Source organism: Anthonomus grandis, chromosome 9 (genome assembly GCF_022605725.1).
Source record: "Anthonomus grandis grandis chromosome 9, icAntGran1.3, whole genome shotgun sequence".
Taxonomy (NCBI): domain Eukaryota; kingdom Metazoa; phylum Arthropoda; class Insecta; order Coleoptera; family Curculionidae; genus Anthonomus; species Anthonomus grandis.
Genome location: NC_065554.1, coordinates 7,786,899 through 7,813,354, shown reverse-complemented (window position 1 = coordinate 7,813,354; position 26,456 = coordinate 7,786,899). Strand labels below are relative to the sequence as shown.

Here is a 26,456-nt window from a genome sequence, read left to right as displayed (position 1 = left end):
TTACAACATGTAAGAATGGATAATATACTATGAAACTATACGAATAAATAGACATAATAAGTGATTCATATAATTTTTTTCTGGTTTTAAAATTTAAAAGGTGTCTGCTTGCATATAAAAGCTTCATTCTCACATAACTTTTTTTTAGTAGAGATTTTAAATGTTATTTAAAATTAAGCTGTACATCTATATACAAACCCAAATTTCTACCAACAAAAGTCAACCAAGTATTTTAAATCTGAATATTAAGTTGATTCCTATACTAATAACAAAGGAAACAGGCTTATTAGTACAAATATTATTCGACTTTTTTTATACTTTACTACTTTTATATATTACAACCGGCAAGGTACTACTTTATTCGAACGCCCGATATCCACTGATCAGAATTATAATGACATGTGCCTTAAGTAAAATTTGCATTTTTAGACCCTAAAATACCACTTCAAAATCCTATAATTTTGAAGTTAGAACTCAATAAAATTGGTTTACGCTTGTGCGGTTTTTCAAGTGCGAAATCCTTTATAGCGCCTGCAATAAAAGCTGAGAATGCACATTTGTTCAAGGGCGGGTTGTGTAGACCCTTCTTAATTTGTTTAAGGAGTGGAAATATTAGATTTAAAATTAACTACTAAGTTAGTTTATTAGTATTTATTACTTAATATTAAAACTGTAACCGGGAATTGAAATATGGAAAACACTACTATCTGTTTTTTTTATAAACACACTTAGTCACACAAATAGTCATAAGGCTAATTATGACTATTTGTGATGGACGATATTTTTAAATCTACTGCTAGGTTTTTTCTTGCACAAAATAGGAAAATGCTAATACTTACGATAGGTAAATTAATTTTTGGTAGCATTATATGGAATCCTAGGTATGGAATTTATATTCATCGATTGGAGAGCATCCACAACAAATTTTTGAAGATTTCTTTCTCTTAGAACCCGCTTAGGTGCATATCAAAATTTCACTTGAGCTCGAGAGCATTTTAACATAATTTCACTTTTCGGCCGGCGTTTTCTAACTGATACTTCGCTTTTATATAAAGTAATTAATTATCAATTGAACACTCCTTCTATTTTATCACTTTTTAAATTTAACATTCCTCAAATTAATATCAGATCAAGCGCGAATTATTTTTTATCCTATTTAGGAAAAAGAAATTGCGGTCAGCACTCTCTATTTTGTAAAATAATAAAAAGTTATAATTTGTACTGCTGTTCATTTAAAGTGAAATATTGTCTTTAAAAGTTTATGATGATAATGTAGAACTTTAGCATTAGGAACTTATTTTTTTATCTTCTAATTAGTTTTTGTTCTATATACTCAGCCATTTAGTTTTTATAAAAATAGTATTAAAATAGGATATTATGATATTAAATAATAGGGTAATTTTACGGATATCTTTTTAAGCGTGTAACCTGTTGTATTCCTCTATGATGAAAGAAATTTGATAATAACAGAATAAATGTCTTTTAAAATTTGGATAAATACTTGGATAAAATGGGTAGTTTAAGGCAGTGAAATAAATGAAAATTCTTTAAAAAATACAAACAAAATTTAAAAAATTAGCAAAATGTAAACCCAAAGTTCCTAAAGCCAAAAACTCAAATTAAAAATTGAAATAAATAAATACGAAAAAAAATTATAAAACATCAGAGAAAAAAAGCAAGTAATTCATTTAGAAGAAGAATTTAAAAAAGTATAATAAAGAAATACTAATATTATTATCGGTATAGAATAATAAAACTTTATATAACTTAAGGTTAAAGTCATTCTTGCAAAAAAGGGATTTTAATAAAAATGAGAAAAAATAAAAACAGGTGTGAAATCAAAAAGTCTTTACAAAAAAGAAGTTTAGTTGAGAAAAAAAGACAAAAAATATGTCTAAACTAAAGGAATTTAAAGATCAATTTATCAAAAAAAATATCTATCATCAGCCACCAAAAGCTCTTATGGGGAAGAATTTGGTAATTTTTTCAGAATTTCTATATAAATAAAAACAAAATAGAAAAACAAAACCTTCTACCCCCTTATAACCATAACCATCATTATTTCAAATTTTTGTTTATCAGGTAATATTAAACACTTTTATTATTTTATAAGATTTCTATAACAATCTGATAAAATTTCGAAAGAATAAATATTAACGAGCCCCTAAAAAGCTCTAAAGCTTTTTTTCAGAAGCAAACGTAACACAAGAAGCACATTTTACTTTTATCCAATCCCATTCCATATAGTTGATAACCAATCTCTGCGGTTCTTTAAGAGATATTTGGTTTCAGGTAAATTTCGGGGCATCCATTTCAGATGTTATCGGTGTTGGTAATGTTGTATAAAGCCCCACGAAGGCTGCAAGTTTACACCAATTTTCTGGTGGTTTGCACTCGAGAACTCAACCGAGTGGAAACTTTCTTTACCGAGAATCGGTTACAAAAGAGGGTAATTTGGCAAGGCGGCTTCACAAATGGTTCCATTTAAAATGTCGTTTTAGAGGACCCATACTTTGGGTAGGGCCTTAAAGGAAAATGTTGAAGCGTAATGGGGTGGCTGCTTAGTTACACATTTTTTTCACCTATTTATCTTTTACTGAAATGTTCTTTGTTTTTTGTTTCAGGGACCAAAGTAAATGTGGCCCAACAGCCTCACTACTGGGTAAGGTATATTATTTTTCATAAACCTTTAGTTTAGAGCCTATTTTATAACAATATCACCTAATTAGTAGTATTTTATTTAACTGAAAATATTAGTTTTAGGATTATATTTATTGGTTTTATTTAAAGTTTTTGTTTCTCAAAATACTAAAGATTTCCTTGATTTAAAAATATGTAGGGTAATTCATTAGAATCTACATCGATGGGAGATTTTCGGGCAAATTGGTCCTTTGTGATCGGGTATTACAACAGATTTTTTCCAATTCACAGGGTATCTTATCAGTTGAAGATTTGTATAATAAGCAGGATATGCGGCCAGTTACTATTGACGTAAACATACATAAAGAACTACCAAGAACAGAAAATTGGAAAACTCCTGGCCTAGATCGAATTCAGGCTTACTAATGGAAAAACTTAACTGAAACACACATATTTGTTACCTTAAAATTAACTCAAGTAATTTAAAACCCAGAGAGAATTTCAGAATTTTTTACCAAGGACATAACTTACCTTTTGCCAAAAAATAACGAAATAAACAATCCTCAAAATTAAAGATCAGTAACACGCTTGCTGATAATCTACGAAACTTTTACAGCTTTTATATCACAAAAAATTAAAACTCATGTTAGAAACTGCGACAATATGCGGTAACACGACTGCATGGTAACAAAATGTCCTAGGCTCCTAGGCTCAATAATAACAAACCATGCAAAGAACGAAAAACAAAAGCTTTCCAACCATGGTTGCGAGTTGTTTAATATTTATAAACTAAACCAGAGCCTATTTTAGTGCTTAGAATAGGTAATGGCATGCTGGGAAATTTCACTAAGTGTAAACGTACTAAACACAAGCTACGCAACAGAAATTTTAAAGGTTGGTAGAGGCGTATTCCAGAGATAGTTTAAAATATTTTTTTTTAACTATCCATAAGCAGTATGTTAGATAAAAGTAACTACGATTATGTTACATCAAGAAGGCGAAGTCTCAAAATAAATTACCTCCTGTTCATGGCTGATCTAAGATATTTTGCTGCAAATCCTAAAAAACTTCAAAGTTAGAGTTAGTCTCGAGCTTTAGCCGATTTATAAAAATGTAAACTCGAAGAATGCACGTCTGTTCATATCAAAACTGGAAAAGTTCATAATAAAGCAAAAAAGTTATGAGAAAAAAATAAAAATATAAATATCTAGAAATAAAACAAACTTTAAATATAGATCACTAAAAGAAAAACGCCTATTTTTGAAAGTGGTAGACAATGGTAATGTAGAAACAGGTAGTCGGACTGACATTGTCTTTGTTTTTGGTACAACACGACGTTTCGGTCGGTAGTATCTCTCAAGTATCTCCGACCGTTATCAAGTGTAAACTAAAGCAATTTTCTATTCTCACGACAAAAGTCAAAGATGTGGCTGCGATACGTTAATGACACATTTATCATTTGGGATAAAAGGGAAGACAAACTTCAGGGCTTCTTACATCACCTGAACAACATGGTGCCAAGTATCAAATTCACCATGGAGACTGAGAAAAATTCGACGCTGCCATCCTTAGATGTTCTTGTCAAGAATACAAATTGCATTATAAGAACGTCTGTGTACCGAAAAGCCACACATACTGGGCAATACCTACACTTTGATTCCAATCACTCTGGTTCGACTAAAGTTGAAATCATCAGGTCTCTGTACAGCCGAGCTGTAACCATCTGCAATAACGACGCAGACTTTAAGGCGGAAGTAGCACTTCTTTCTAAAGATCTGCAACAGAATGGTTATCCCAAAAAACTTATGCAGAAAACTATCCAGAGGTCGATGGCGAAGGAAACCAGAACCAAGCAAGAGGATGAATCAAATGGACTTCTCGCCATCCCCTATATAAAAAGTACATCCGAGAAAATGCGACGAATGCTAAGAAGTTTAATCTAGAAACCGCCTTTAGATCTGGCAATACAATAAGAAGTTCTGTTTTCAAAACAAAGCCAGAATCTACAGCAGACACCAAAAACTGCATCTACCAGATCCCTTGTGAGTAAGGTGACTCATATGTTGGCGAAACCAAAAGACCTTTGGCAGTTAGGACCAAGGAACATCGCAAATGGACGACCACTGGAGAAGTAGCCAGATCAGGCATTGCTGAACATGCTTGGACAAACGGTCATAACATTCACTGGTCTGAATCACACGGCCGAAAAAGGAAATTTCTGGAAGCTGCCTACATAACGCAAAACCCTGGCGTCTTCAGCCAACCCAGTGTGGATGTTCCCAACATATGGAGACCTCTTCTAGCAGACGCTCTTTTGACGCATCATCAGAATTCACGCCTCATTGATCCCATTATCAATATACCCCAAAGTCACGCCTTAAATTAATATTTAAAACTTACATGTAGTTTTAGACAAAAGTCCTAAGTAAGCCAAAGCAATTTACACCTGGATACTACAAGCAACCATGTATAGCTTCTGGAAACAAAAAAAGAAGATCCATAAGAGCAACACTTACACAGTACAAAGGTCACCAACTTAATTCATCGGTATACAAAATTTACTAACCTGAAAATGCACGAAGAAATCTAAACACCTACAACCTAGAAAAAATACATATTGCATCAAAAAGTACTTAATGACAATGTAGACTCTGTGGAGACAAATCAGTACAACATCTAAGACAATATAAAATGTCGAACATCAAGCTGCTCGTATTTAGCTGCCAGAAGTCACAAAATTTGACACGACGATGGTGCAAAAGTTATACATATCATTATGTAAAAAAAAAAGAACTGGTTACAGAAATGGTCATATACTACAAATATAATCCTAAAGAATGCATCGAAAACGCAATGATCTACTAGGGCAAAACTATTATTGCTAATCGGGAAATAATTCAAAAAACTTTCACAAAAAATAAAAAAACAGCTAACCTAATTGATGTAATAATACCAAACAACTTAAGAGAGAGCCCTAGTAAAAAATATATTTAGATTTAGCACATGAAATAAAAAATATACACTCACTTCGGTGTGTTACTATTATCTTCGCTAGTGGTCTTGTAGAAGCTCAACTGAAAAAGGAATTGGAAAACCTTAACATCTCTGCAACCAAACTGATTAAACTAACCCCATGTCGGGCCCCTATACTGAGAACCTGCAGGTCCGTTCAACGACCAACAACCAACCAAGAGTTGTGGTAAAAAAAAATATTAATAATCTTTATTTCTTCCTACAAAAAGATAAAATGACAAAATCTACTAGGCAAAACATAGAGGAAAAAGATCGAGCTCTCTTATAACTAGCCCAACTAAGCTAACCCGCAAAACTTTTAAATTATTTGCAGACCGTCGTGATTCAATTGTTGAAAGCTTTGTGTAATCGAGAATAACCAAGACTGATTAGCCGATATCATATTGGAAAATATGGCCTAAAACCTGAAACATTCAGTTATGCAGTTGCATAAATATGCCCCTATCTAAAACCAGATTGTACATAAGGATAGAATTGAATTAAATAAATTGAAAAACTATAGGTATCTCTAACTGATCTAAAAGCTATCTCCTTATCGCATATTCCAACATTTTAAATAAAGCGGAAAAAATACTAATAGGTCTTAGATCTGCAAGATGACATGGACGATCAATAGTGGGCAAAGGAATGATTTATGAAACCTTCCAAGTTTTTGAAGGAAAAATGTACCTTTTAATTAAGAAATTGATAAGAGGAGTAATATATTTTAATAATTCGACTCCGATTGCTTCAGTTTTAATTGAAAATAAATATTTTAATATGTCCATCTCGGTAATAAGTTAAAAATTAAGCAAATCATTGATGAGATAAAGTTGTGATTAATCAAGTTGACATCATAGAGATTATAGGAAATTGCGTCTCTTTTCTTATAAAGAAACCAAGGATCATAAAGTTTCCTAAGCAAACAGGTCTTTAAGAGGGCATGTATATCTAGTAATGTGCCTCTGCTAATGCACTCTGGTTAAAGAATTCACGCTTATCATCGATGTTACCTATAAAAAATATATTATTCTAATAAATGGATCGTAAATAACTATAGAGTAAAACAAAATTTATTATTTTTTTTAAATGCAAAAGGTTTGAGATACTCGCTGATTTATAGTTTGAAGTATCTACTACTTACTATACTGTATAATGTTAGTTTGCTTAGGCAAAACAATATGGTAGATTAAACTACCGCCATTAACGGTAAAATGAGTCGGTTCGTCAATAATTTGTAACAAAACACTAAAGCCTAATAAACGTGTCATTCATATACACTACCAGGATCTAGAAGAGAAAAATATAATCAGTACTAAGCAAGTGATTGTGTGTAGTTTCTTCTAATTTGGCTTAAAAAATGGACAATTGTGCGTAGGTAGTTTATTCACACAACCAATAACAAATATCTCATAAGAAACCCGAACCGCCACCCACACATCCTCAATAACCTCAAAATTTTTCAAAAAACCTTTTTTTTTTCATAAATTCATTTCCATCTCTAACGCAACCAGCCATATCTCTATATATAACAAAAGTATGGCCCTTAATAGCTATACCTTCATCAGATATTCTTTCCGAAAGCCAGGTCTCCGAAACATCCACATTTTGGAGATTTTCTTAATTTTTTTAGCGGTTAGTCGTATGTAAACATGTGTTTAAATGACACTAAAGTGATTCGCTACTAAAATTAAAATTAATATGATAGGCCGAGAAGTGGTAGAAGGCATGTAACTAATCAACAACAGAACCATTATATTCACATAACCATCTGAAGAAACCCCATTACGGCGATACCAGCACCGCAAAAAGATAGCGTGATGCTTTGAGAAGTCAACTATCGGTCTCTACATTGCGGAGGCGAATTCTCGCAACTGGTTTGAGGTGTTGCCGACCAATAAGAATACCCCAAATACAACCTGATCTCAAAGTTCATCGACTACAGTGGGCGCAAAAACACATGGCTTTACCTGCAGGATTTTGGAACTCTCTTTTCTGACGAAACAAGAATTTGTTAGGTGCAAGATAGTCATCGGATATGGGTATGGACGGCGCTAATAAAAGTTGCCCATCTTGTTTATGCATACCCCGTACCACCCTTTGTAAGAGGAAGTACTATATTCTGGACTGGTATAGTGTCTAATGATCGCACGGAATTAACTTATACACAAGGCCCAATGATTAGGATCAGAGATATTTACAGATAATCGCACAGATACATGAGGGAGATTCTAGATCTTTAGGAAGGCATCTCCAAGCTTGCATAAACGCTAGAGGTGAAAATATACGGTATTAAAAAGTTTTCCAGTACCTTTATTAAGAAAAACTAGCAATTTGCTATTTTTTATTTACATTTTTTTTGCTAAAAAAATTACTTTTGAAAATTTAAGTTTAACCTCCTCACTAAATTGCTTTTACTTTCCAGAAAACATTGTAAAATTGCTTTAAATGCTTGCATCTTGAGTTGGGTTAATTTTTGTTTATTATTGCCTAGAAAACCTTCACAAATAATATTCTTCTAAATAACATTCAATTAACTCTTCTGTCAAACTTTTTTTAGAACTTGCCTTAAATAACCTAGTAGAGAATTATTTCAATATAGGTATATCTAATAAGAAATTAATAAGTTATTATATGCTTGTATGTCTTTAAATCTTTCAAAACGGTTTTCCGCCCAAATGAGTCATTTTATGTAAAAAGGGCTTAGTATGGCGTCATGCTGTCTACTGAGTTTACTTTTCAAGAATTTGTCTTTCGGAACCCTTTTCTTACCTTTGAGTTTAAAAGGGGTAACCGATGTGTTAAAAGGTCCCCTAAAGGATTTAGCCTCTAAAAAGCGCTTTTTAGAAAAAAAGTTCTTGTTGTTTGCTATATATATAAACTTTAAAATGCACCACGTAGTCTATCGGATTAATTCATTCATAAAGATTCAGAAGCTTAGAATATGATCTAATAGGCCTCAGAATGCGCCCTTATCACAACATTTGAAAGGCGCACGTGCATACACTTTATTTTGATTTGATCATTAGTTAGATTCGAAATGGACCGGTCGGTTACCAGGAAACACCCCTTTCTTCTAAATGTTTGTTATTGTCCCCGAACAACGAAAGGAAAAACATCAAAAATCCAAATCGGCTTAAAGCGATTTTATTTGGATGGGGGTAGAGTGACGCAAATACGTACAATGTGAAATGAATTATTGATGGCAGATGGTTTACTAACTTAAAAGGTTTTCGCAACAAAATAATTAGGTAGGTTCATAATCTTAGTCATGCTATAGGTCTATAGAGTTCAAAAACAGAATATGTCATTAAAGCTGGCTCCTGTGCTGACTCGAGTAGTAGAATTATAAATGATACCATATTCATTTAAGTTATGCTTAAAAAAAATTAAAAAGCGTAGAATAAATATTTTTATAATTTTATATGCATCTTGATAATTTTATTCATTATAGATGGCATTATTTCTTCATTTTGCTTATTTTTTCTACGTTCTTACATTACATGTAAGATATCTTCAAAGACACATAGTGTTATGAAAATGTATATTATTTGACATTGCTGTAGATAGAAGTTTTTTAGTTTTAGATGTATCGCGTCATAATTAATTAACTCTGGTTTTATTAAAGCCTACAATGGTTTTAGAATATAGTTTTATCGTTATCATTTTACGCCTACACCGAATTTGTGGCAATATGAAATGGCATTTTCCCAATATTATAAAAAAATAGCTGAGAATCATTTGGAGACAACATATTATTTGCAGATAAAGCCATATTCAGTTGAATTACCGCCTATTACAATTTAGCGTTATCCCAATGATTGAAAAGGTTATGGAGCTAGAGACCTTGGTCAAATAGAAGCCCGGATTTAAATCCTCTTTGATATTTGTGTATTAAGTAATTCGTTTAATAAGCAACAGTTGGGTAATATTATCAATTTTTGAATACATATTGAGGAATTTAAGATTACTTGTAGTCCTAAATAATGTTATTTACTATGATGTTGCAAGAGTTAATAAAATAAAATAATTTATTTAAAATTTTGTGTGGATTATTAAATTTCTAGAACCGATTTTATGCTAATTTTATTAGTAATATTCTTCACAAGTTGCCACGTGGTTTTCAGCTTTACTTAGATAGTGTTATTGCGATAATTGTTTGGCCTATTTAATGCCAGTTTTTTAAATTTTGCAATACCTTATTATTTTCACTATAAAAAATTAAAACTGTAATATCCATTTAAGTTATGCATTATAATAAAAATATTTTTTTAAATATAGTCAGTTCAATTTTTATCAAGAACCTGCTAAAAATTAAAAAACAAAACATTAAAATTCAAAATTACCCTAAAGTTGATTTTTTGAAGTCTTTTGAAAGTGAAAGACGATGGACTAATCCTTGCATTGCCTTAATTAATATATTATTTATTTGGTTAATACCATAAGTATCTCTGTACAAACTAAAAACCAAGTCTAGTTTATCAACTAGACTGAATTGGTCGAATACTTCTGAGTGTTAGTTCCTTCTAGAATTTGTTTCTTTTTCCAGTGCCGTTTATGGATGTTATGGTCATTTAACCAAGCATGTTGTGATATCCGTAATTTACTTTACTATTTTAGTACATTTCCGATGCTCCTTCCTTAGATGCAAAGACCTTTTGTCTCGCCTATATACGAGTCTCTATACATGCACTTTTGTTGACCTTTATAAACAAACCTAATAGATTTTATATGCAAATTGTTCCTTATAGAAGGGTGTAATTATAGCTCTCTTAAAATATGAATTAAACCTTAATTCTAGTATCAAAAACATATGTCCAAGTTTATATGGTGTGGGGTTTATTGCCTAATAAAATAAACTTACTTTAAATATATATAGGCTTCCAGGTTTGATCTTTGATACTGCGTATACTCTCATATGGCAACCTTTTAAGGCAGTTCAGATATTGTATTTCCCTGTAATGAGTCTGATATTCCTCGATGTCTTTTTTTTTAACTCAATATCTTTTAGGGTATTCATTTTTCATTTCCCTGAACCTCATCTTCCGTATAGTGTTTTTGGTTAGCTTGTTCGCTAAATAATACATTTAAATATCTATATATTTTCCTTTTCGTTCCTCATTCGAGTATTATAGAACGTTTAATGACACTCTGAACAAACTCTGCAAAGAACTACCTTAATATGGAGTTTGCTTACTGGATGACTTTAACCTGCCTCACCTAGACAAAAGATGAAATTTGCTTAATGGCCATACCAATGCCTGCGTCCTCTCCAAATGAGGTTGAAACTTTGGCGGTTTAATTTGTTTGTATCAAGTCAGCAACAGTATAAATAATGCTGACTCTCAGCTATATCTGGTATTCATTACTAATAGGGAAGTTTTGTTGGGGATGAATTATTTTTGAATAAGTCATAATGATATGATCAATACTGGATTTTTTAAATGAACTTAAATGTTTAATTATGGAAATTAAAGAAGAGGCGATGTTATCACGAGTAAGTTGAGATCATTGAGGTTTTTCTCAAGATTAATTTAATGAATTTTTGAAGGTTTGTGAGATCTAAGAAGAAACTACAGAAATAAGGTTCAGATTCAAAATGAAATTTCCTATATAAGTACTACTATGTTCTTTGATCCTGAGATGGCTAATCTATTTGCCAATTATTTTTCTGAAATGTATAGCCAAAGAACTTGTCCAGTTCTTAATGAACTAGTTTTAAATAATTATTGCATTTAACTTAATTATCTATTTTAATTTCTGATATCTATGCCAAGTTATCATTATTGGATATAGTAAAGGGCCGGGCCTAGATGGTCTTTTCAACAAGTGAGTAATTGCATCCTTATTAGTATACTAAATATCATTGCTAAGATATTTGAAAGTTTTATCGCTCTTATCAACCTCTATCTTCAGTCACAACTTATCAATGAATATTTTGGCTTTATTGCTGGTCGTTCTACTGAGTTAAATCTTCCAACATTTACTCATTTTCTGGCCAGTTCTCTGGGGGAAGATTTTCAGATCACTTCCTTATACACAAACTTCTCTAAAACCTTTGACAGGATCAATCATCATATATATTATAAAGAAAATGGGCGTTGATAGATTCTTGCTTCAGTGGATTAAATCGTACTTGATTGATAGAACTCAGGTCGTTCCAATCCATGGTTATCACTTTAGAGAGATTCTTGTGATATCTGGTGTATGATGTGACAAGGGTCACATTAAGACCTTTGGTGTTCAATTGTTATACCAACGACATCTCTTAATGTTTTCTCCACTGTTCTTCGCTTTTTTTTTACAGAAGTACTTGAAAGTGAAATCGATTGATGTTTGTGTTCGGCTGTAAACAGACGGGCTGCTTGATGCAATAATTATTTTATGTAGTCGGTATATTATTGATAACAATATCCTTGAATCAATAACAATATCCTTGAAAATGTTTCACACTTAAAAGATCTGGGTATCACACTTGATAGCCGTTTAAGTTTTATAACCGCACATATCTAAAATAACAAATATAAGGGTTTGTCAAGAGATGTAGTAGAGACTTTTAGATCACTGAGTCAATTCAGCTACTTGTGCGTCCTCACTTGAATTATAGTTCATGTGAAGTGCCCTTCTTACAATATCAATATCCAGAGTGGCAAGCGAGTTTAACACAAACGCCTTAGACATATAGCTTACAGAATAAGTTTTCTTGCGACCAATCTCTATCAACCTAGCTATTATTAAGTCGTGGAGGTCTTACATCTAACAACTCTTGAAACCACAAGAAATCTGAAAAATATGTGAGTTTATTACAATATTCTCTTTGTCATGCCATTTAAATAGGCAATGCATTAGTGAAAATAAATTTTTTGATGTAAAGAACCCTCTGTGTTAAATGGTCAATGTTAAAACGGTTACTTTACATTTTTAATACTAGTTTGTCTTTTTTTCCAATAAAAAAGTTTAGCACCTAGTTATTATATTCTATTGTATAACTCATGTTGGCTCACAGAGTTTACTTCATCTTAGGGTAGGCACGTAATTGAGATTTGTAATATAATGTATTTTTTGTAATACTGGGCTTTTTGCCCGTTCAGTAAATAAATAATTCGACTAGTTTGCTTACCGAAAACCCTAAACTTAGGTTTATACTGATAATTAATTTCTAATTAGGATTTTCATTAAAATTATTAATTGCACCAAAGATAACTGCCGGCGATACTTTAATGTTATCATATCCAGTTAAGTTATGCATAAAAGGTTATCCCAAATATTACAAATTTTTTTTAAAATGTTGTAACAAATTAATAATTTGTTAGTTATTATTATGATTACTGATCATAAAAGAAATTACAATATTAGTCAAGAATAATCAAAGATCCATACTGAATATAAAAAAATTAGGTCATAAAAATTAAAGTTTCTTTTTTTTATTTGCTAAGCCAAAATCAATTTTACACAGAGATTTGCATAATAAAGAAGATATTTTCTTAAAGAAAAGTATTTTCTCCTCAACATAAAATGTCAATCTTGTTACAGAAATGATGCATTTCTAAACTCTAAAATATATTTACATTCAAAATGGTATAAGATTTAAAAAGTCAGTACAAAGCTCAAATTCAGAATTAAAGGAGTAGAACTACAAATAAGTTTTTGAAAACTTATCAACACTTAGTTTTACTGATTACAAAAAATCAAAAACATAAGTATTAAAATTGCGCATTTAATAATTTATATTAAAGCTATAATATAGCTAATATATATAGCTAATCTTAGCTAGAAAAAATATTAGGGTCAAACGGTTGCAGCAGAACAACGAAACTTAAACAACTGTCGACTGATTAGATTCTATTAATGGGGCAGGAATTAAATTGAATATAAATTAAAAATCTTTTTATCATAAAATGTTCATTTTTTTTTTTTGCTTCTTTTATGTTTTTACAAAAAATTTATTTTGATGTCCTAAATATATTTTATTGATGGTGATGTCAGGATATCCGTTATTTTTAGCTATCTAATAAATTGTTTCAAGTTTTTTCTGAAATTTGTTTAAAAAAAGAGGAATCTCAAAAAGTCTGTGAAATAATGAATTAAACGCAGCAAATTTTTGATTAGTAGAATGTTGCTGTAGGTTTTCTGTAAATGTCAAATTCAAGTGAATTGGTACTTAAACTTTTAATCAATAACACAAAAAAAGCTAATGAGTCTTAATTTTCTTTTTTATATGTAGACTTAATAAAGCTGTGAAAAAAGTTAAAATTTTTTTACAAAATCCTGCAAGTCATCCTCAGACCCGGTAAAGAATATTAAAATATCATCAACGTATCTGTACTTGATGAACTATTTAAAAGAAAGGCATTCTGAGATCTTCTTAACAAGAAAGACGGTGAAAGCTTAGAGGACAAGGAATAAAGACTAACTCGAACCCATAGACAGTCCAGACTTCTGAGCATAAAACTTATCTTTAAATTGGAAGAAATTTTGTCTTAAAACAATATCTATTAAGGAGCAAATTTCTAAAATAATAGATGTGAATAGGTAAATTGGAATTTAAAAGCAACAATTAACGTATAGGGTAAGTAGTGTAGTAGTATATAAAACGTTAGGCCAAATCAGTTTTTTTATAGACAATGGATTGAAAAAATTAGTTATAAAATCCCCTAAATACTGGATTTGATGAATTTCAAAATTATTTACATGATTATAAATTTGACATTTTTGTCCTTACGGCAACATGGCTTTCCCAAATCAAGATCTTCAGAGGTATAAAATAAATGGTTATAAGCTAGTAACGAAGGACAGGGTTATTGGAAGAGGGGGCGGTGTGGGAATGTATATCAAGTCACAGTTGCAATACGAACATATAGATTTAGATATTGTCTCATACACCTGTGAATTTATGGGTATAGAACTTAAATTAAAAAAGCAAAGTGTTCTTGTTGTATCCCTATATCGCCCGCCTTCCACTGACGTCGATTTGTTTCTGGATTTTTTTGAAAATTTGTTAGCCCTAACGGTGCCTTTTTATGATAAAGTTGTTTATACCGGTGATTTTAATGTGGACTTTCTTAAACCCTCAAACTATGTGACTAGGATAAGTTGTCTTATAAATAGATTTGATTTAAATCAGATAATTACAGAACCTACCCGATTTTGCTTGCGGCGGAATAATTCTTGTAGCCTATTAGATGTGATAATAGCCAGTTAAGTTCTCTCCATTAAAAGCTGCGACTCAATACCAATTTCAACTGTGATTTCTGATCATTGTCTTATTTATGCTATTTTTAATTTTAGTACAGAAAAAATTAAAGCCAAATATTTTAAATGGCGAGACTACAATAATATTTCTAATAATTGAGATGCCTTTGATTATGCTGCTGCCTCTTACCATGTGACGAAATTTATTATTCTCCTAATATAGATAAAAAGTTAAACATTTTTAATTCAAATATCAAATATTTAATTGACAAATTTGCACCTACAAAATTAAAGAAAAATAATAAAAGTAAGCCTTTTACTCTATGGATAACCGATAACATTAAACTACTTATAAAACTAAGAGACAAAGCACATAAAAAGTATCTGAAAACTAAAAGTAGTAACTGTCTCCAGTACTATCGTAATTTAAAAAAATTAACTAAACACGCTATCATACGCGAGAAAAATGCTTATTTTCGCAACTTATCTAAAACTTCTAGAAAGCCCTTTTGGGATACAGTAAAGAAGTTAAATATTATACAAAGAAAAAATGATTACAATATACCTGCCGCATTATCTGAAGCAAATGTACTCAGTGACTTCTTTGCTACTTCTAATAAATTGAATGACACTACTTGCAAAGAAAAAATGTCCTTTTATCAAAATAACAAAGCTCTAAATTTTCCCAATTCACTAAATTTTAATCTTATGGTCGAGACCACTTTAAAAGATATTATAGCATCAATTGGTACTAATTCAGTAGGTCATGATGGAATAGCAATAAGAGATGTTGTTGCTTGTTTTCCATTTTGTAGCAAACCGCTACTCAATATTATTAATTCCTGTATCTTAGAAAATCAATTTCCAGACTTGTGGAAAAAGGCTATCATTAAACCATTTGCAAAAGTCTTAAACCCTAAAGAAGCTAAAGATCTACGCCCTATTAGTATTTTACCAGTTTTGTCTAAGGTTCTAGAGGGACACATGTATAATCAAATTACTGAATTTTCAAATTTCTATAAAATTATACCTGAATGTCAATCCGGGTTTAGGAAACATTTTAGTACATCTACTTGTCTGGTAAATCTTATAAATAATATCAGGCACTATGAAGAACAGAAACAAGTAACAGCCGTATGTTTGCTGGATTTTAGTAAGGCATTTGACACCCTAAATCATGATATGCTGCTAGCTAAATTAAACTTCTTTGGTTTTTCTAATACTTCTATTGCCTTGCTAAGATCCTACCTGACCAGCAGGTTTCAATGCGTGGAGATTGATTCTCATCCCTTATACTCAAAATCTGAATTTATTCCTGTTACCACTGGGGTACCTCAGGGATCTCTATTAGGACCCTTATTATTCTCCTTATACGTTGCTGATATGAAAAATATTATATTTTATTTAAAACTACAACAATACGCAGATGATTCTCAGATTTATACATCGTTCTCATTAAACTCCTTACGACACTCACAAACACAATTTAATTCCGACTTAAATAATTTACATATATATGCTAAGGCTTATAATTTGAAACTAAACCCTTCAAAATCGTGTCTCTTATTTCTAAGATCGAATAGAAATAACATAGAACATATTTCTCAAGACTTTGTGGTTAAAATCGATAATATAGTAGTACCGGTGGATAATGAAGCAAAGAATTTGGGTATTATTTTTGATAATACTTTGTCTTTTTCAGCCCACATAAACAAAAAAATTGCCACTGCTTATATGCGCTTAAAATATTTAAATAATCTAAAGCGTCACTTACCGAGTGAAACCAAGTATTTTTTGTGCAACTCTTTAATATTATCATTGTTTGATTATGGTGATGTAATCTACAATAATGCAATTACTTCGGCAGTCTCATCTTCTATTCAAAAAGTGCAGAATTCCTGTATGCGTTTTTCCTTTAATATTTGCTACAGAAGTCATATTACCCCATATCTTAATAATCATTTTATACTTTCAATGTCAAATAGACGCAAATATCACATGTACTCTTTCATATACAGAATTTTAAAGTCGGGAAACCCACCATATCTAACAAAACTTTTCAATGTGCATGAACACAGCCATAATACCAGACGATTTAATATATTTAGGGTTCCTCAGCATACAACAGCAGCTTTTCAAAAATCATTTAGTTATGTTGCAGTTCATTTGTGGAACAGTTTGCCTCATTGTGTTAAAGATTATTCTCTTTATAAGTATAAGAAGTACATAAGAAATATGCTTATGCAGTCACAGTATGATGCCTAATAATTAAATATGTATTAAAATGAATGTCAATAGGACTTTTTCCAGTCTCTTTTCATTCAGGTTGTGTCATATTCATATAGCTGTACTGGGTCAAGTCTTCACTTATATTTTCGTTTCGCATTTAACAAGATATACTTATATCATATTATTTATATTCATATATATTGGATGTGTTTCCTCTCCTGCGCTTCCCTGATTCAGTCGCTGCCTACCCCTGCCCTGTGTACATAAATATAAATAAATTGTATTTTTTTATTATTTTTTTAAAGCTCTCACTGTCAAAAAGTATCGAAGAAATATTCTTACGTAAGCTTTTTTTTGGTTTTATTGTTATTTTGTTTCCTTTTTTGTTGCTTTTTCTTGAGGATGTATCACTTAAAAGTGCCTCTTGCAGAGGTACTTTTGAAAAACAGTTTTTATAATCGAGATGCATTCCTATTTGCTAACTTCACTTAGGTACATCATAAGTAATTTTCTACTCTACTTCTATTTTATTCTAATCAAGTTTGGATTTCTTACATTGTGTATAGTATAACCATGGTGAAAAAATAAGTCCCTTAAATATGGCAGCAGACCTGATTTAATTATTTTGTAAATTAAATTATACATATGACACTACCATCTATTTTTCATATTGACAGAAATACGGTTCGTTAGTCGCCCATACACAATATCTGCATAATCCACCAAAGACAGTACAAGCAAATTGCAAAGCAAATATTTAGTGTTTGATAGTAACCGATTTTTGTATTGATATAAGTTTTTTAAACGACCGTAAGCAATTTTAATTTTGTTCTTAATGTGCAATGCTGAGATTTGAATCGAATATAACCTGACTATGACTGTTCTATTAATATTATTTTTAAAATTTTCCATGCAATCTAGAAGATTACTTTTATTTTGCGAAAAAAACATTGCACATGACTTTGAAGCATTTCATTTGAGGTTATGGTTTTCGGCAAACAAAGCAATCTGATTTAAGTCGGCGTTAATTTTATTCTGTGCCACCTGAACGTCTGATATTTTAAATGAATTATAAATTTGGGAGTCGGCAGCAAATTGGTGCAGCTTAGAATTTTCGATGGACAGATTCATGTCCGCAACATACAAAGAGAAAAGTAAGGGGCCTAATAGGGAACCCTGAGGCACCCCTTTTTTAAATGACAAAAACCTTGAAAATTTAAATTCACCATCTTTCACCGTTCGGACACAATGTAACCGATCTTTAAGATAAGAGCTGAAAAAATGTATGGTATTTACTGAAAAATCATAATAGTGCAGTTTTGCCAAAAGCATTTGGTGATATATGGTATCAAATGATTTACTTAGATCTAAAAGAGTTAGGCAAGTTATTTCCTGGCTTAAGACAAAAAGGAAGACATAGTTTAAGATACATTTAGATTTTAACGCAGGCATGTCATTATACGAAACTACAGGTCTTCTCGTTATGAATTTTGGGAAGGCAATAGAGTAATGGAGTTGCTGAGTTCATGCGAATGAGCTTATGCGGCTATACAGAAGACTGTTTTAATGTTTAAGCACAAGTTTTTAATATGCTTGATATATCTAGAAATTGAGTTGTTAGATAACATTAGAAAATCATCTGAAGAAGTTTGTGGATTTCCTGATAATAACTAGATGTAGGCTTTTTAGAAGACGTTGATGATGATCGACTCTTTATTTTGTGGAGAAAAGACTTTTATATACTAAAATAACTTCCTTATATATTATATTATTATAATATATTCTTTTTCTTTCTTATATTATTATCCATTCATTGTATTTCCAAAATGGACTTCTTTAATTAAAAAAATATTTGCATAATTTAAAAATATTTCTAAAATATGTATATTTTCATTTAAATTTAAGATTTTGTCGTTGAAACTAATTACAAGCCCATTGATTCGTGAGCTCTAAATTTTAATGCTTAATAATTATGAATAAATATAACTTTATTTCTCAAACAAATTAATTAAGCCATGTGCACGACTGGCGGTCGGCGGTTCATTCTGTCGATTTATCGGTCCAAATACCACGCTGCTGTTGTGCTAATAGAGTTGTCCTGTTCGCAGGGCGTTATTTGAGCCCAAAGGGCCACTTAGGGCCTTATCTGTGTTTGCACTCAGTTCCGGCGGCCGGGTCCCTCCTGCCACATCTCGCTACTGTAGTCTTGAGATAACAAGGGTAAATGACAGCGTGTACACAAGAGGCTCCCCCTGCACTTTTCTATCCCTCGATTTGTTTTTGTTGCGGCTTGAAGGGCGTGAAACTATGTTGTGTTTTCTCGCGGTTTTTTATTATGAGAAGTCACTTAACGATTTTCTTTTATGCTGCATTAAAGAAGTATAGCTATAATTAAACTGTGGAGGTTAATTTTAAAATATATATAGGTAGTTCATGCAGTTCAATACAATAGTTTTACTTTGAACATTAAAAGATTAACAGATCCCTAATCTAAATAACGAAGGTAGAAAGCGCTGTAAAATTAAATTCAAAACTATATTTCCAGCACTTGCTACTAATCTTCATATTGGGGGGCTATTAAATGGCAAGACGGTAAATGCAGAATCACAAATAGATATCACTTTACAAAACATTTATATAATACATTAATGTTAAATTTTTAACTCGGCATCAATCAAAAAATGTTTTTTGTCGTCTCTGTTTTTTTTTTGACGGAATACACTGGCGCAAAAGGGCAAACGGTATAGTAGGAAAGTCCCGTAACTTGAGCCACCTTGTAAGTTGTGCTATTTGGTAATTCCAGTTATCACGAACACAAACCTTTGGCAACGCTGTTGCAGAGTGCTAACATCTTATTTACTGCCTCCAGTTAGTCTAAAGCGTCTAACGTTGAATGTCTGTATTTTTTGTGAAATTGTTTGTTTTGATGTTTCAAAGTAAGTATTTGACTGATTATATTTTACCTTTGTTTTTAATTTTAAATGTTAATTAAAATTTTTTGTAAAATTTTGTTGCTTATATTAGCCTATCCCTATTAATATCGGTTTGCCTGTTAATCCCGTTTTTTGTGTTCCGTCATTATTTTTACTTTTTATTATACTTTAAGCCAGTCTAAAAAACTCCAAGTCTCAGTCTCAATACATCTTTTTATGTATCACGAAGGTTACATGTTTCGCTAATAAAGCATCATCAGACCTTATAGCTAGATGACCTGCTAAGTACTGCTACCAAATGTTTCGGGCTTCTTTATCTATATATATAAAAGAGTTTGTCCTGACTGACTGACTGACTCATCATCGCAGAGCCCAAACTACATTAGCTAGAAAAGTAAAATTTTGCCAACGGGTCTCTTTTATAATGTAGGCACCAGATAAGAACGGATTTTTCGAAATTCCACCAATAAGGGGTGTTAGCGATATGATAAATATCGCATAGCGGCATAAAACTGATTAATAAATACGATTGAAAAAGTGCCTCTGTATTATTTAAATTTTGGTAGACATAACAACAAGGCGGGTCCATGCGAGACTGATACCCGAGAGGTGACTTGACTCAGTCTTACTTATAGTAGATCTTCTAGATAGAATCTTATAGATTATTTGTGTCTTGGTTTTATAATAATTATATTATATTAATCGCGCCCCTTGACCTCAAGAAAAACGGCGTGGAAATTGTGGGTTGCATTTACTATTATTGGAGGCCTTCTTCGACTTTTCTTTTATTTTCACACGAGCAACGCCGCGGGCATTCAGCTAGTAATATATGTTTAATTAATTAAATCATTAGTTCATATCATTCATATCATAAATAATTCAATTATTTATCAAGTTATCAGACTGTAAAAAAATAGGGACGCTGCTCCAGTTACACTGAAATAAGATGATCCTTCTGTTTTCGACTCACTCTTAGTGACTATGTAATGAGCGAAATAAAATAGAAACAAAATAAGAAGATACATAATTTAACGTAAAAGGAAAAAATGACTCGACTTACCCTAGTAATAAATAAAGTAAAGGATATTGATATAAGGAACACCCCAATCAGCTTTCATTAAATCGACAAAGACGTCATGCACTTCGGTATTATCTCGCATAAGATTTAGGTACCGATCCAATGATTGCTGTAGTGCTACATGGAGTTTTTTATTTTTTCTTTAAACCTTATCAAGGCTAGCTATAAAGAGGCAAAATTATAGTGAAAGAAAGGATTGCAAAGAGCACTAGAGCGATAAAAAAGGATTTACGAATAAAAAAGAAAATGACTCAACTGAATACTTAATGATCTCTTAAAAAAATGAATTACGGCCTTTATCGTAACGAGTTAAGGATACTAGCATATCTTTTTGCGTCTTTATCCGCCAACAATAAAAAAGTACTAGATTCATGGAAAGTTAATAAAAAAGCTGGAAAGCGTTGGTTCAGAGGATTCATGAAACGGCATCGATATGAATTAAGCCTAAAAAAGCCTGAAGTTACGAGTTTGTCTAGGTTGACAAGCTTTAACAGACACGTGAAACGACAACGTGAAATTTTTTTGCCAATCTCAAAGAACTGATTTCAAAGAATCAATTTACCGCCCCCAACATTTATAATATGGATGAAACAGGAGTCAGCATTGTACAAAACGTGATTGCGCCAAAGGTTCAAAGACAAGTGGGAAGCACTACATCCGGGGAGTAATGCTATAACAATTGCTTGTGTCAATGCAGTGGGAAACAGTGATTCGCCTATGTTAGTTTCCGCGAAGTAACTTTAATACTTTTATGCTTTATGGGGCATCAGCAGGCTCTATTGAATCCGCCCACATAACAGGCTGGTCTAACGCTGAAGAATTTCTGAAGTAGTTAGAACATTTTAATGACACTGAAAGGCCATATCCAGAGCATATAAAACTAATAATATTGCACAACCGTAAAAGCCACTGCAGTTATGATGCTGTAACATTGGCTAAAACGAATGCCGTCGATTTACTTACATTTCCCCCATACACCAGCCGCAAGCTGCAGCCTTTAGATTGTTCAGTATTTGGGCCACTTGAACGTTTTTATAATACAACTTGTGATGAATAACAATATAAATTGTTGACAAACCTAATAAGCAAAGTAGATTCATTGGCCTTTACACCAAAAAATATGCAATCAGGATTTCAAGTTACAGGTATCTGGCCTCTAGATAAAAATGTTTTTTGGAAACAACGACTTTCTCCGATCATCTATGACGGACCGAGAACATCCAAGTAATCCTGGTTCAGCTAATTTAACCAAAAATCAAATTATCTCGTTCCAGAAAGAAAGTGACAACTCTGATTAGCCGTCTACCTCAAGAACCAACAATACCAAACTCTTGAGGAAATACGTCCATTCCCAAAAGTAACCCTCAAAAACTTATCGGAGGCCGCAAAAGGCACAAAAGCAAGAATCTAACTAGTATCCCAGAGCAGTAAGAAGCAGAGTGCTTTTAAATTGAAAAACAAAATAAAGAGAAACTAAAAAGAAGTAAAGTAAATAATAGAAATAAAGTGGTGAAAAGGCAAAAGGTAGCTGATAGACCATCCTTCTCCGAAAAAAGCACGTTCCGGTACTTCTCTAAGAGCAGGTGACTTTGTTCTCACTAAAATTATTGGTAAAAAATACACATCACTATATTGCGGAAATAAAAGATATTGGAGATACAATTCAAGTTGTATTTGTAAAAAGATTGTTTTTACTTTGCCAGAACCAGAAAGGGGCTGAGCTCTATATGTCAGAGCAACACTAAAGAGATTAATTTGAGCCTTGTAAAGCGTTAAAAGCAGTTGCGGTATATACAGCCATTTCATTTTAAAGAAAGCCTTAACTTTTTGAGAAAACCGCTTTTCCACTACATAATCATGCCAAAATACCTGTATTGCTTTCAACCTCCACAACTAACAAGCACACTGACGAAAACAGCGCTAAAATAAGCCCGGACATGATATGGCTTGGGACGGCAAAGACAGCCTTCTTTGTACTTACAGAGTGTTAGCTGCGTTCACATCACTCTAAAATTATGTTAAGGTCAGCAGTAATAGACTTTTGGGAAAACTGCTATTCATTTGATCCAAGCCTTTCATGGAAACATTGCAAGATGACTCATTTAATCCTAAGCGACTAAAATAACGCTCAGAAATGAAGTTCGCTTGCATTACCCAACGACACTCTTTGTACACATATGAGGCGAGGAATTCCTAGAAAACTCATATATCCTAAAATTATTTAGTGATTTAGATTTATCTCCAACAGACTGACTAGTAGGAAATTGTCCCGATAATGGCACATTTTGAGAATTATATCCCATATAGGAAGTACATAAATTAAAATTCGTAGGCTGCGAAGTACCAAAAGAGGCTTCCTGGAGAATTGCAATATATGTAAAAAACTTAAACAGATTATGCAAATTTTATGTTGTTTACACAAATGCTTAGATGCGCTCTTCTGATGACTTTTTAATTTGCAGTTTACATTTTAAATTATTATTTTGAATTGCGAGTAAGTATTAATTTGCAGAGAATTTCTCTTGAGTCTAACAACGGAATTACTTTTTTACGTATCAAAAGAAGATTATGCCAGTATCTCCAGAACTTTGCAGTGATTGTTCAAGAAAAACCCTAAGTGATTATAGGTAGATATCTAAATGGCTATGCGCAAATGTCTCACAATACAAAATCTCAGTTTTCCACTAGAAAGTAATACTTTACAAGCTTCAAAATTTTCTAAGAAAATATTTAAAATATATTGCAAAGTGGTATGATATACCTTTTAATATTTTGCTATAGACAAAAGGTATATTATTTACCAGCGGGAAGAAGTTCCGGAATCATCCCGGGTTTGATATTATGTGGGTAAAAATAACAACCCAAAAATTCACCGACCTTGCTAATAGAAGCGATGATCTGCAAGCACACCATCCAAGTGCACAAATTGTTATTGTGACTTAAACCTCCACAATGTCAACTAGTTGACGTATTCTATAACAGGCTGATGATAAAACGTGCAAAGTAGAGGCCTTTGTGGTTAGTCCACAGCCTAGTGCAGCTTAGATGAAAGCTAACTAGATTTCCGGATAGACAGGAAGACTTTGCTAGCCTACTGGACCTGTTTCTCACGAAGATCGGGCGGATCCTGGCCCATAAAATATTACCGTACATGCCCCACGGAGCACCAGATCAAAAATTGATAATCGCAATATCTAAAAACTCAGGATCCAGCGATGCTTCGTAGAGGGTGGCATTATAGATCAGCCAACTAGAGATATTTAAAACAATTCTTCTCTTGGTTTCCTTGGACTAGTGTCTGTTTCAGGTCCAACGAATGGAATGAATGATCCTTCAGCGTGTGAAAATAAGATTTTAGGGGTGATTTTGGCAGATATGGAGGTTTATATTTTGAACACTGTAAAAAGCTCCTCAGGCAGCAAACCGTGGATTCAGAAAAGTTGCACCAAGGCAGTCAATAACAAAAATGCTACTTATGGCAAATAGCGCCAAGATCCAAGCTTGTGGTCTTGTGGCTTTGTGGCCTTGAGAAATACGTGAAAGAAATTTATAATGGGAGAGTGAAGAACTAACTTTTCAATTGCCCAAATGGATCAAGATTGTTCTGATCTTTAGCAAAAGTAGTTGGTGAACGTTTCTATAGGTCAAAAATTCCACCATTGACTAGGGTGATATGGAAAAGGCAGACTTTTTCGGTCAGATATTATCGTTAATCTCTATCGTAGACTTGCAAGGCAAAACGCCCCCGACTTTGGCGAGAAAGGCTTCTTCGATGCCAGAGATAGTCTTCCGTCACAGAAGTTTTAAAAAAGTTCTCAAAGACTTCAACAACAAGGCCACCGGCTCTGATTCAATACCACCAATAGTATACATATACTGATATATAGTATTAAAAAAGTGTGCGGTCGTGTAAATACCACCCTTATGCAAACCGTTTTCTCTTTCATAAAAAAGAGGTTTTATCCCTAGTCTCTGGAAGCTTATTCAATATGATCCTTACAATAATTCATAAAACATTAATTCTAAAATATAGTAGAGTATAGTATTTGCTTCACAAATAAATAAATATTTACAGTTAAAAAATCATTCTAGTCCTGTGTCCTTTTTAATTACAGTTTTTGCATAGACACATTTACAACATAATTAATAAAGAATATTATAATGACCAACAAAATGTTTATTAATAACAATATAGAGTGTTATTTTTTCAAGCAATATAATACATGCAAAATTTGTCAATGAAATCCGCACGCTTTATGAACTGCTGCGAGAATGTTTGGCATTAATTCATCGATGAAATCACAGTCAGTGCACTTTGAAGCGCTGTGTTGTTTAAACTATTGATCGCTTGATCAACATTAAATATTGAAAATGCGCGAAATTTAAAGGAATATAAGAAAGTTGTGTTAAGTAATTACGATATACATCACCACTTTTGTGAAAGTAAAGGAAAAACAAAGGAGAGAGTAATTTGTAAATTTTTTTAAACTTTTTAAGTTGGTTTATTGTTTTTTGTAAAAAATCATTTTTGGATCACCCCTGAACTATTCCAATTGGTCTCATTCGGTTACTAATTTTTTCAAAGTTGTCTTTAGTTGAAAGCCATGGGAGGTGAACTATCATTGCCCATTATTCTTGACCTCCACTAATTTTTGTTAATATACGATTACCAAAAAATGGCTTCCTTCATACGATAAACCGTTTTATTTTGTGATTATTTAATCTGAAATTATATTACTGCAACATTTTAAATTTTGTAATTATTTTTTATGCAAAATTTTAACTCTTAAAACAATTTGTCGTATGTAATGTTAATAGAAAGAATAGCAACCCCGGTTTTAAATACAAGTTCTATTTTACCAACATTTGATCTTGTCTAGTCCACACCGTTGACATTTCTCAAAGATAGGAATCTGTCTCCAAAAAAGACAGGTCGCGTCTCATGTACCCAAAAACACTGCCCCCTGCATATTAGTTGTTTTGAATGCTCTTTAAGTCTCTTTAATCCCCATACTCTGACATTTCTTTTGTACCGGATTATAAACTGATGGTAACACTTCAGGGAAATTTGAGCCTTATTGTTGGGCGCCAAAAGAGCTAACCGTCATGATGCTTGATACTGAGGCCCAGTAACTGAACACCCGAATTTTGATTTCATCGTTTTTTTTCACATCTTTTATTCCTTTTAGGTCTTGTTTTCGTTATCTGTAAAGTTGACGTTCTTTATCGGCTTTAAAGATACTTTCACCGATATTTTTTAATCATAAAAGTTTTGTACGCTAATCACTTAATAAATTAGTGCGTGATGGCAATTTAATACCTGAATTTAAAAAATCTTTGTTATATCTTTATGATTTAATTAAGTGAATCTT

At 32.2% G+C, this 26,456-nt stretch overlaps 1 protein-coding gene across 3 annotated transcripts in view; it reads left to right on the top strand.

Annotated features, from left to right (window-relative positions):
- The window catches only part of LOC126740509 (homeobox protein OTX1-like), a 102,871-nt gene that overhangs the window by 28,137 nt on the left and 48,278 nt on the right, over positions 1-26,456 (top strand). For 2 of the 3 annotated variants that reach the window (XM_050446572.1, XM_050446571.1), the window contains exon 2: positions 2,625-2,662. In XM_050446572.1, the coding sequence (XP_050302529.1) occupies positions 2,637-2,662 (26 nt within the window). In that variant the 5' untranslated portion in view covers positions 2,625-2,636. Of the gene's footprint in view, positions 1-2,624; positions 2,668-26,456 lie in introns of all 3 variants that reach the window. The other variant, XM_050446573.1, reaches the window with a different exon arrangement.